The sequence below is a fragment of the Pseudonaja textilis genome, chromosome 2 (assembly GCF_049901715.1).
Source record: "Pseudonaja textilis isolate UNSWEBS1 chromosome 2, rPseTex1.2, whole genome shotgun sequence".
Lineage (NCBI taxonomy): Eukaryota > Metazoa > Chordata > Lepidosauria > Squamata > Elapidae > Pseudonaja > Pseudonaja textilis.
This window is the reverse complement of record NC_141991.1, coordinates 14,106,290-14,118,822: the sequence shown is the minus strand read 5'-3', so window position 1 is coordinate 14,118,822 and position 12,533 is coordinate 14,106,290. Positions and strand designations below refer to the sequence as shown.

The 12,533-nt window shown below is 40.3% G+C and overlaps 1 protein-coding gene across 1 annotated transcript; it reads right to left on the bottom strand.

The window, feature by feature from the left end:
* Positions 1–247: 247 nt before the first annotated feature.
* Positions 248–11,433, bottom strand: LOC148126750 (vomeronasal type-2 receptor 26-like). Its single transcript, XM_087923134.1, has 4 exons — positions 10,660–11,433; positions 5,423–5,650; positions 4,229–4,355; positions 248–1,336 (listed from the first exon to the last, which is right to left on the bottom strand). The coding sequence occupies exons 1-4, from the start codon at positions 11,431–11,433 to the stop codon at positions 432–434; spliced, it is 2,034 nt and encodes a 677-aa protein (XP_087779260.1). The 3' UTR covers positions 248–431.
* Between the last annotated feature and the right edge of the window lie 1,100 nt (positions 11,434–12,533).

Below are 12,533 nucleotides of genomic sequence, written 5' to 3'. Positions count from 1 at the left end.
AGATATAGTTATATAACAGTCCAGTAATCATTGCATAGTTCAAATATTGGATAAATAGGACTTCCCTTCTGTTCCACATTTTCACAAGTGTAACTCTTAATATGTAATTCTAACATATGACAGGTTCTTTCTTACAATTTGAAGAGTCCAAGGATCACTGTACGTGATTGCAATAACAAATCCATTTTTGCTTCTGTCTCTAAATGCTTGGTTTTCTTCTAAAGTGAGGATTTCCCACACAAAAACCTGCCTTCTATACATTGTTCTTAAAATGTGGGTATTCCTTAAGGAAATGGTAAATTGCAATAAATGAATGTACATCTCTAGCACAAGGAGAAATCAAATTCTGGAGCAATGGTCACCTAATAGAACAGTATGGTTTTGTACTTGCTATGTAATGCCCTGGAAAGACAGTTCTAAAAAAATGAGATCTATATTTTGATTTTTGCAGTTAGCTGCTCCTTTGTATTCAGCTCACACCTTAGCAAAATAATGTAGCACTTGGGGGAAAAAATGCAACCCAACAGCCCAGCACTGGAGGCCAAGATGGAGAAGACCTGCACAGCCACCATGTACCTGCCCTTGGTGCTCAGGTAGGTGGGCACAAAGGAGACCCAAACACTACAGAAAACCAGCATGCTGAAGGTGATCAGCTTGGCTTCGTTGAAAGCCCCAGGCAGCCTCCGGGCCAGGAAAGCCACTGTGAAGCAAACAAGAGCCAGGAAACCCATATAACCCAGGGCAGAATAAAACATGATAACAGGTCCTTCATTGCATTGCAGGATAATCTCTTCAGGGTGTGAGTGCTTGTCAGTGTCAGGAAAGGGAGGAAAGATTCCCAGCCAGATGGAGCATATCAGAACTTGCACAGCAGAGGAAACAAGAACAAGAGTATTGGCCAGTGTCTTCCCAAGCCATCTCCTCACACTGCTTCCTGGCTTTGTTGCCAAGAAGGCCAGCACCACTGTGATGGTTTTGGCTAAGAGGGAAGAGACAGCCACTGAGAAAACGATAATGAAGATGGATTGTCGGAGAAGACAGGTAACTTTCCTTGGCTGGCCAATGAAGAGAAAGCTAGTGAGAAAAGAAAGGAGGAGTGATGTGAGTAGAATGTAGGAGAGATCCCGGTTGTTGGCTTTGACTATTGGAGTTTCATGGTATTTAATGAAAATTGCTAACACAAAGGCTGTGATGAATGACAAAAGTAGAGCAAAGGAAACCAGGATAATTCCCAAATACTCTCCATATGACAAGAAGGTGATAAACTTTGACAGACAGTGATCTCGGTGTTCATTTGGATGCTGATCTTCCAAACATCTGGTGCAGTAGACTGCATCTGTAATGAAGGAGAAGATTTCCCTTATTTATCCTTAGTAATCCCACAGTATAGTAAAAGGAAGACCTGTTCCATCACAGAAAGTGCTGTAATGGGTAAGATAACAAGGCCACTAAAATTAAATTAGACATTGTGAAATCACACATAAGAGGATAGTTTAGGGAGTGAGAAAGAGAAGATTGCGTTGATATAAATTTGCATTATGCCAGTAACTGTTCTCTGCTGGTCCATATTTTAAAAATTCCCCTTCACACTGTTCTTTTAAAAAAGTAATGATCATCCGAATTATATTCAAGCTTGTTTCAATAGATCAAAATTATTACTTGAGTGTTTCTCACCTCTAAATGCTTATTTTGGCTCAAATTTATCAATTCTTCAATTGTTCCCAATGAAACTTCAAACTCTGCCAAGGCAGAATATTGACAGGTATACATCTGTGACAAGTATTCCTTTGGTCCCTATTTATTAACTTGCTTCAATAAAACCACTTGTCCAAAAAAACCCAACAATAACTACAATGGTTCAATGAGCATTTCTGATCTTGATGGAAAAGTCCCTTGGTGATAGTCTTTGTCAATTGGTTCCACAAGAGATCTTGATTGAAAAACAATATACATGTTTTGAATTTCACATGCTGTATTTTGACCAACAGATATAATCATTTTCATGCAGTCTTTCTCTAGGACCTGAACCAGGGGTGGGATTCTACAGGTTCTCACCTATTCGCTAGAACTGGTTGTTAACTTTCTAAGCAGTTCGGAGAACCAGTTGTTGGAAGAAATCTCCTTTTGTTTTTTTCCACCTTGCATTCTTGGTAGTATGCCTAGACTTACAGTCTCCAAAGGAGTTTTTTTTCCTTTGCTGGTACTTTCTTAAAGGGGAAGGGTTGTTTTAAGCTTTTTACATTGCTGTTGGGAGGTAATACTCCGCTGTTGGAGTTAGCACTAATTGAATAATGAAGCAGAGCTGCCAGAAAGAAGCTTTTAATGACAAGGAACCAAGATGAGTGACATTTAGCAAGGCTTCTTGGCTAGCTAGAAAGATTGCCATTCAAACATGAGTTTACATACCCTTTTTGAGTTTTGGTCTAAAACTGGTGAACATTCAAAGTTACAATGGCACTGAAAAAAGTGACTTATGACCATTTTTCACACTTACGAATGTTGCAGCACCCCCACTGTCATGAGAGGCCAGGCGAGGAGAAGCACCCCTTGATGTGAGTGATGTTGAGTTGGCCACGCCCACCCAGTCACATGATCAGCAAGCCATGCCCTCCAACTAAACCATGCCCACAGAACTAGTTGTTAAAAAAATTGAATCCCCCCTGATCTAAATATACATTTTAAGGGTTCCTCCAGAACCAAATGTTTGAGAAAAGCAAAAGCAGGTAATTATCATTGGCCTTTTGGTAGCAATTATTGGTACTGACCAGTCAATATATGAACCAACTGTTGACTAAATTCTTCTGAAAGACCAGAAGAATAAGTAGGATGCATAACAAACAAAAGCGATATTAAGATTATTTCAAAAGTTCAATAAAGAGTCTATCTATCTATCTAATCTATTTCCACCTTCATCACAAGTATAAACAATTTTAGTAACTTGTCACCTTTTCCTAAACTACAAAAAATGACCTCTTCTTTCCATAGCTATCTATTTTAACCTAGATCAAATAAACTAATGTTACATTTCTGTTTTTCCTTTTAACAATCTTGGTTCAAAAACAGCCTTCACTATTTCAATTGTGAAATCTCAGCTCCAAATAGAGCAATTTATTCAAGACAAGGGAAGCAACTACTGTATGTTACTATGTTTGATACTTGCCATATGCCAGGAAGAGATATATCTCTCTGGATTTGAATGTGGCCTATTGTTAGATACCTTCTGAGGAAAGCTCTAAAACTAAGAGAGTGTTTGCTACATTTCAAGGGCGGTTCTTGTTCATTAAAATGGCTTTTAATTGTAATGAAGCTCCTGCAACCATTCAGAAATGTGCAGATAGAATTCTTGCAGGCCAGGAAATGTGCTGTTAAAAGTACCTGGACAATGCCAGGTATTGCTATTTTTATAGCAATATTTTGGAAGACTGTGATAGCAATTAAGCCCCTTTTTTCCAGGCTACCGGAGGTGATGAAAAAGCTGCTCTTGCATGAATTCATGGCAGTGGGCATGTGTTGGTAGTCATCAGGCCATGACTGCCTTGAATGAGTTGGAGACACAAGCAACATTCATGCTCTCTTGCCCTCCAGTTGTGTACTGAAGCTTCTTTTGGGAGCCAGTTGCACGGACCCAATATGACCCTGAAAAAAAGAGCTTTCATACCACTTAATGGGCAATAGTTGTACATAGATTACTGATCTGCTGCCATGTCACAAAAAGTCCCAGATTGTCTTCCTGTATAATTTCTTCTTCCTTGATTTGAAATAATTGCTGAATGCACAACATACTTTCCAAATGGTTTGCATTTACAGTGATGGGATTCAGCTGGTTCTCACCGGTTCAGGCGACCTGGTTGTTAACACCACCCGACCACCCTGGCTATCAAAGTGGATCCTGGGTACTGCGCTGCAATGGAGAAACAGGTGATGGAGTGCCATGCGTGAGGGAAGAAGGAGGCCGCTTTCCCTCTTTCTTCTCCTTGATCCTCCTCCATCCCTCATGCTGGCCACTCTGTTTCCTGTTTCTGCATTGTAGCACAGTTCTCAGGATCTACTTTGAAAGCTGGGGGGGGATTTAATTTAACAACGGTTCACCCAGGGTCAGATTTGCCATTGCGAGAGGGATGGGCCATGCCTCCCATGACAGCCAATCTGACCCTGGGTGAATTATTTGAACTCTACCACTGATTTGCAATCATTTTCAACAGCCTGTTCTCCTTCCTGAGCCACTCACCTTCCTGAGTGGAGATGGCTCCCTTCGCACAAGGAATGCAGTCATAGCAGCAAATTGGCCGTCCTCTCTGAATCACTTTCAGGAACCCAGGATGACATCTTTCCACGCATCTGGAGGGTGGCAGGCTCTAAGCCGCAAAGCAAGAAAAATAGACTGCTTTTACTAACTGGGAATAGGGCTGTTGCTGAGGGGGAGTGGTAAAAATGTAATGGAATATAGGCTTCCAGAAATATTTTTATTTTTATCATTCACATGTTGAAAACTGCCATATCCATGGCAAGTATTGCATTGTACGGGGTCATTGATGATGTCATCTAGTTTGAGCAATGACAACTCTGCAAGAAAAGAACCATGTTCTTAGAGCACCAAGGACCCCACATTTTGAGTTGTTTCAAAATGAGAAAACTGGCCTGATTGGTTCAAGATTGACTCAGGCTTCCATCCTTCTGAAGTGGGTAAAATGAGGACCCAGATTGTTGAGGACCATGGGCCGACTCTGTAAACAGCTTAGAGAGGGGCTGTGAAGCACTGTGAAGTGCTATTGCTATTTTGAGTCCTTTTGAAATTATATGATGGAAAATAAACTTAATAAATAAATAAAACTTCAACCCTGAACTACAAACATTCTTTTATCAGTATTGTGATGATGTTGATGGTATCCACACAGCAGTGATGTTCGATTCTTGGTGGTTCTATGGGCTAGGTCAGTGGGGGGATTCAAAAAAAATTAATACCAATTCTGTGGCCGTGGCTTGGTGGGTGTGACTTGGTGGGCATGGCAGAGGAAGGATACTGTAAAATCTCCATTCTCTCCCTCCTCCGGGGGGAAGGTTACTGCAAAATCCTCTTCTCTTCCCACCCCACTAACCTGCTTTCCAGCTCTGTTCTCCTGTGCAGGGCAACCGAAGAAGACCCAGCCGATCAGCTGGGACTCGGGAGGCAGAGAATAGATGGGAGCGGGGCCAGTCAGAGTTGATATTTGCTGGTTCTCTGAACTACTCCAAATTTCCACTACCGGTTCTCCAGAACCTGCTGAATACTACCTCTGGCTAGGTCTCTCCACATCTTCTGATTTTGCACTATTTATCACTATTGTACAGTATCTCAAAGCCCATTGAGACAACAATACTGAGAAAGGATCAGAAGAACCTTGTAGGAGAAATGAAGTGACATGGAATGACTTCTTCTCCTCACCTGGTTGAGCCATTTGGGCCACATTATGGCTTCTTCGTCAATCTTGAATAAGGGCTCCGAGGAACCTTGCCTTGCTATGCTCCCAAATTTCACACTGACAACAGACTTATTGGAAAACTTGACCCAATTCACAATGTCCAAATCAGCTGCTAGTTCACCATTCTCGTCCAAATATACTCCGTCAATGGAAGTGTTGTAAAACTGAGAGTCTTGCAAGAAAGGGTGAAACTGGAACAGCAGAGAAGAGAATCTGCCTTTAGTCAAGATGGACATCGAATGTCTACTGAGCAGTCCTATAAACTCTGAAATAGTTGCTTTTACTTAATCTTGTTGTGAGATGATGAGAATGATATATTTTGAACTAGTTTCCTCTCTTACCAACTTAATGGTCTCAGGACTTCAGAAATGAGATCCGCAGGCTTCTCCCACCATAGTGTCTATGACCCTGTGTCGGGGTGGGATTCAAATTTCTTAATAACTGGTTCTATGGGTGTGGCCTAATTTGTGGGTGGGGCTTGGTGGTCATGTGACTGGGGTGTGAGTGGCTTGCTGACTGGGCATGGCTAGTGGGTCATGTGACTGAGGTGGGTGTGGCCAGGTGACTGGCAAACCAAATGTAAGTGGTCCTTGCTTAATGATCAGGTCCTCACTTAATGGCCAGTTGTTTAGCAAGTGTTCTAATTTACAACTGACTTCCACAGAACTACTTGGTCTGTTTTTGGTGTTTTGACAGACAGACACACGCACACAAGCACACACGGACACACACACACATATACACCCTTCTAACTCTGTTATTCTTTGATTCTGTAAGGATCTCCTGCTGGAGCAGGGGGTTGGACTAGATGACCTCCGAGATCCCTTGCAGGCCAGCCCTAGATTGCTGTGCTGCTTCAAAGTCTTCTGAAGCCAGGGTTTATGTCCTTCCTTCCACTCCTTTTTTTCTCTCTCCCTCCTTCCATGTATTTACCTATCCATTCATATATCTCATTTACTTTCTCCTCTCTCTCTCCCTCCCTCTTTCTTTCTTTCTTTCTTTCTTTCTTTCTTTCTTTCTTTCTTTCTTTCTTTCTTTCTTTCTTTCTCTTTCCTTTTCTTCCTGCCCCTTCCATCCCCCTTTCTTCCTTTCACTTCCTTTCTCTCTCCCAGTTTCTTTCTTTCTCTTTTCCCTTTCTTTTCTTTCTTGTATCTTCCTTCTCTCTTTCTCTCTCACTTTCTTTCTCTCTCCCTTCTCTCTCTTCCCCTCTCTTTCTCTCTCTTTCTGTATCCCCTCTCTATCTATATCCCCCTCCCTCTCTCCCTCTTTCTCTTCCCTCTCTCCTTCTAAAGCTAGGAAGCCCACCTGAAACACACACATACACACACACCCAGGGGGTGGGATTCTCCCATTTTGGCCCTGTTCTATTGTATTCTGCCTATCAGAGAATAAGCCTGCAGGCAGAAACTGTGCTTTTTAATCTTTGTGCAGGGTCTTAAAAAGTACATGCAATCAACAGAAACAAGTGAGGCAGCTTAGAAACAAGGGGATGCTCAGAGCAATTCCAGTTCTATAGTATCACAGAATAAGAACAGCCCAAAAGGAAGGCAATGGCAGGCAGGCAGGCAGGCAGGCAGGCAGGCAGGCAGGAAGGAAGGAAGGAAGGAAGGAAGGAAGGAAGGAAGGAAGGAAGGAAGGAAGGAAGGAAAAGAAGAAGAAACCATCCTACTGAGGGCTGCAGAATCATGCAGCCTGTAATGTTTCAGATTGGTGACCCTTCCTAGACCCAACTGATGCTTCTTATTGTATCTACAGTACATAAATTTCAATCCCAAAGATGCTCCTTCTCTCCAGGAGCCCAACCTTCAATTCTGGATGAATACTTCTGCACCCTTTCACTCTTTGTTCCTCAACATCCTTCTTACATTGGACCACAAGCTATTGAACCAGATCAGAACCAAGAACAACAGTTGCAGTTATGCTGAAAAATGGTCATGTCACTTTTTTCAGCGCCATTGTAACTTTCCATGGTCACTAAATGAACTGTTGTAAGTCAAGGATTGCCTGTACAAAGATACAAAAAGCTTCTTTAGGGCCAAAAAGCTGCCCTAAATACCGTTCATTAGATTAAAAATACCGTAAGCCGGAGTTACAAATCAGGCAGGGTGCCAGAGCACCTTGAGGAATGAAAATATTTAAAATGCAGTGATAACTATCAAACAGCCAACTCTTGGTCATAAAGTGAAACCCTTTAGCAGAGAGGTCATTTAAGCTCTCCAGAAAAAGCAGACCCAGGAAAAGTAATCCTCAGATCCATCTGCACCATTTAGAAATACCAGCTGGTCTCACTCACCTCACAAGATATCCTAAGAAAATCATCCAGATTTAAGGAAAGGTCATATTCCCCCCAGAAAGGCAGTAAAAAAAAATCAGTGCTAACCTTGCTTTCTGCCTCTTGGAAATATCCCCCAAAAGGACAGTGCCAGATAGTATTAAGGCAGTGAAGGAAGACCCACTTCCCAAATAGAAAAAGAAACCATGAGGCAAGAAAAAATTCAAACATAATACAAATAATTAAATCACAACAGTAGCTGTTGCTTGTTGAAGCTGAATAGGGAACATTATCCTATCAGTAAACACAGGATTAAACTTCACCAAAAACCAGTTTTAGACCAAAACTCAGAAAGGGATGTAAACTCACGTTTGAGTTTCTAGCTAGCCAAGAAGCCTTGCTGAATGTCACTCATCTTGATTCCCTGTCACTAAAATCTTTGCTTCATTATTCAGTGATTTCTTCAAAGTGCTGATTGTCCAAGGAAGTATTTCCTCCCAACAAGTGTCAACATCTTAAAACAACCCTTCCTCTTTAAGAAAGCCAAGCCTCACAAGCTCCAGAGACAGGAAGTCTAGGCTGTCTGCCAAGAATGCAATAAGGGTGGAAAAAAACAAACTGAGATTGCTTCTAGCTACTGCTTATAAAATTAACAAGGGGTTCTACAGAACTGGTCAGAACCTGTAGAATCCCACCCTTGATCCCGTGTCTCTCTTCAAGGAATAGATGCCAGTGCCTCATCTGAAATGTACTGAAGAGGGCAGAATGAATCCATTCTTTCGGCCATCTCACTCTTCTGAATATATTTTGCCTCAGATGGAGGTTGCAGCTAACATACAGGCCTTTAAGAAGACACTTAAATCACAAGGCAAATAGATGCCCATGATGACAGGTTGTTCATTTAGGCTCCTATTTTGATCTCTATACTCTGTTTGTCTACATGTAACCTTTAACTGGGTAAAATGATTGAACCAAAGTACCTCAAATGGGCTAATGCACAGATTGCATCCAAAATTCAGAACATGCGACTTCTGAGGAATTGGAATTTGGCATATTTTATAAAACATTTTGAGACATAAAAAATTATCATAAAACATTTTATGACCTATCTATTTCATAAAACTTTTTATGAGATAATATAAAATATCCTAAAATATTTCTTGGTCAGTTCCTGAGGTATTCAGTTGACCATCAGTGGATTTCAAGGCCAATCTACCTCTGAATATCACCATGAATGTTAATAACTTTTCCAGTGAAGGGAATAGATTAAAAGCTCTGTTGTTCTTTTTTTCCTATTTTTTTAAAATTTTTAATTATAAGAATGCAACATAGTGCATCCGTTCTGGCATTCCAATTGTTATACATAAATAAATTTTACTTCACCATTTACAATCCTCTTGTTTGATACATTGTTTACTAATTATTCTAATCTTCTAATCATAGCTACTTATGTTCTGACCTTGTCTTCTTCTATGCAACCGCTGATAGAATTTATTCCAGGTTTTACAGTACTCAGATTCCGCCTTGTTTTTTAATTCGAGAGTTTACCTGTCAGATTTTGCAAAAGCCAAAATTTTCCATATTGTCTCTGCTTCTGGAAGTATGCTTTTCTTCTTCCAGTATTTTGCATATACTATTCTAGCCTCTGTCAACACGTGTACTATTAGATAAATTAAATCCTTCCTATATCCTTCTGGTATTATTCCTAAAAGAAAAAATTCTGGCTTAAATGGAATACAGTCTCCCATCATTTGTTCCACCCATGTCTGGATCAGTCTCCGATACTTTTTTGCAGCATTGCAGGTCCACCACATGTAAAAAAATGTGCCTGATACATTTTTGCATTCCATTCTTGAAGGCTTTGGGGAATCTGGTTGGAAAATATCTCTGAAACAATGACTCAACAAGTCATGGATTAGAATAGAATAGAACAGAGTTGGAAGGGGCCTTGGAGGTCTTCTAGTCTAACCCCCTGATTAGGCAGCATACCCTATACTACTTCAGACAAATGGTTATCCAATCTCTTCTGAAATACCTCAAGTGCTGGAGCATTTACAACTTCTGGAGGCAAGCTGTTCCACTGATTAATTGTTCTGTCTGGAAATTTCTCCTTAGTTCTAGATTGTTTCTCTCCTTGATTAGTTTCCACCCATTGATTCTGGTTCTGCCTTCAGATACTCTGGAGAAGAAATTGAGCCCCCCTTTTTACATTTTAGCCTCCAACCATTTTTGTTCTTTCATTTCTTTTCTGTTAGTAAGTATCAAGTCCAGTATAGCAGACCCTCTAATTCCATCCTCATCTTTTGGATGACAAAATTTCTCCATAGTTCTAGATTGCTTCCTTTCTTGATTAGTTTCCACCCATTGATTCTTGTCCTGCCCTCAGATTCCTTGGTGAATAGCTTGACTCTCTCTTCTTTGTGGCAGCCCCTGAGATATTGGATGTCACCTATCATGTCACCCCTATTGTCTAGTGTCTACTGCAGTGGTGGGATTCAATTTTTTTTACTACTGGTTCTGTGGGCGTGGCTTGGTGAGCATGGCAGGGGAAGGAGATTGTAAAGTCTCCAGTCAGAGGTGGTATTTGTCAGTTCTCCAAATTACTCAAAATTTCGGCTACTGGTTCTCCAAAGCTGGTCAGAACCTGCTGAATACCACCTCTGGTCTACTGGATGCAATATATGATAATCATGGGACTCTAAATTGCCACGAGCCCTATGTTGTAAATTGTATTTGGAGATATTAGTAAATAAATCCACTCCTCACTAGAGATGACCTATTATAAAGATACTATGACATCTTCCATAGGAATCCCTTGTAATGGAAAAGGGAATACCTGCCATGGCTGGATAATTTGCAGTACTGATTCTGGGGTTGCTTATGTATTCCACACATTCAGTGGGAAATCTGAAGATGAAAAAGGAATACCTGCCATGGTTGCAACACTGGTGTCCATCCACCACCTTTCAGTCTCCTCTTGGATAGGGAAGAATAAGCTGCATCTAAGGCCCGTGCCAGGGCCCAGACAGTGTCATAGAGGTAGGTACTCTCTAGAGACACAGTTTTTTCAATGTCCTCTTGAGGAAGGGTCTCTATCCCTTCTTTCTTGATGCATCTTGTCCAGCCTTTCACAGTAGAGGTGGCCTTGGAGTATAAGCAATGAAATGCTTTATGCGCAAAGTTTTGCAGAGAAGTAAAAAGAGGGATGAAATCAATATCTTTTGTCTTTTTCTTCTTCTGGATGAGGAAAGAAAAGAAGCCAAGAGTATGTTGATGTGTTATGTAGCTGTACACCAAGTCCACGTTGAGGTCCCACAAAGCTGTGGTGACAAAGACTTTCCCAGTGGGTGTTGTAGATTCCACACCATTTGATTTTATGTTCAACATCAAATTTGTAATTAATGTCTCTATTACTAATATTCCATCTAAAAAGAAACCGGCTTCTGAAAAATAAATAAATACATTGACCTTTTTCCATTTCTCTATTTTTGTATGGTCAATCTTCATATTCTGTGTATTCATCCCTGAAAAGATTTGTGAGAAAATGACACAAATCCCATTCTTGAAGAGCCCTGGAACCATCGTTGCTATGAAATGCTTCCCATTGTCCGTGTCTGGAGCAAAGAGACCAACTGATGTCCATTGGAAATGCAGGAGCAATTTGAGGATCCCCAGATATTGCACTCCTTCTTTGGGGACCATGGTGTAGAAAAATGGGAACTGTGCTTTATCACCCAGAAGATGGGAAACAAAGGAATAACTGACCTGGTAAAGAGAAGATGGAACCAGTGACTGATTCAATTTCAGGACAATACTTGGTATTGTTTTGCTTCCAAACTCCTGTTAATCTAAAATATGGTTTCAGAAATTCAAATCTATTCTTATTAGCCTGGAGTGCCCTATTTATATTAATGATTGCTACTACTGTTTTCATTCGCTTGCCTCCTAAAATCCTCTGCAATAATCCAAGTCTTTAACAAACAGGATCCTGAGAGACCTAGAGGGCTCTCCTTATACCTACAAATCCAATCAAGATACAAGAAAGACAAGAAAGAATGGGACATTCAGTGAATTGATGGCATCGGATAAGATACTATTAGGAATGGAGGGGAAAACAATCAAGAGAATATACAACTATTTACTAAAATATAAAATGGAGGAGGAGCAAGTCAAAGAAGTAATGATAAAATTGACTCAAAATTTCAGTTGTAATATTGAGTTAGACAATTGGCAAAAGTTATGGGAAAGAAATAGAAAATCAACATTGGCAACTTCATATAAAGAGAACCAATATAAAATGTTTTACAGATGGCATCTTCCTCCAATTAGATTGGCCAAAATGAGTAAAAGTATATCACCATATTGTTGGTAATGTAACCTAGGTACCTATTATCATATGTGGTGAAAATGTATAAAAGCAAAAAAATACTGGTAGAAAATAAAGGTTTGGATAGAAGAGATGGATAATCAGAAAGTAGAGTTCAGACCAGAAACATTCTTACTGGGAATGATTAATAAGAACTACAGGAAAGGAATGATATATTTAATGATACATATAATAACAACTGTGAGATTGGTGAATGCACCAAACCGGAAGAATAAAGATACCCCCACAGAAAGTGAAATAATAAGGAAAATATTAGTTTGTGCAGAGATGGACCGACTAACTTTAGAAATCAAAGATAAGGGTGAGAGAGAGTATTATGAAGTCTGGAGTAAAATGTATCAATGGCTAGAGTCAAAGAAAAAGAAAGAAATGGTTGACGCTTTATAAGAATAAAAGCTAAAGTTTTTGTAAACTA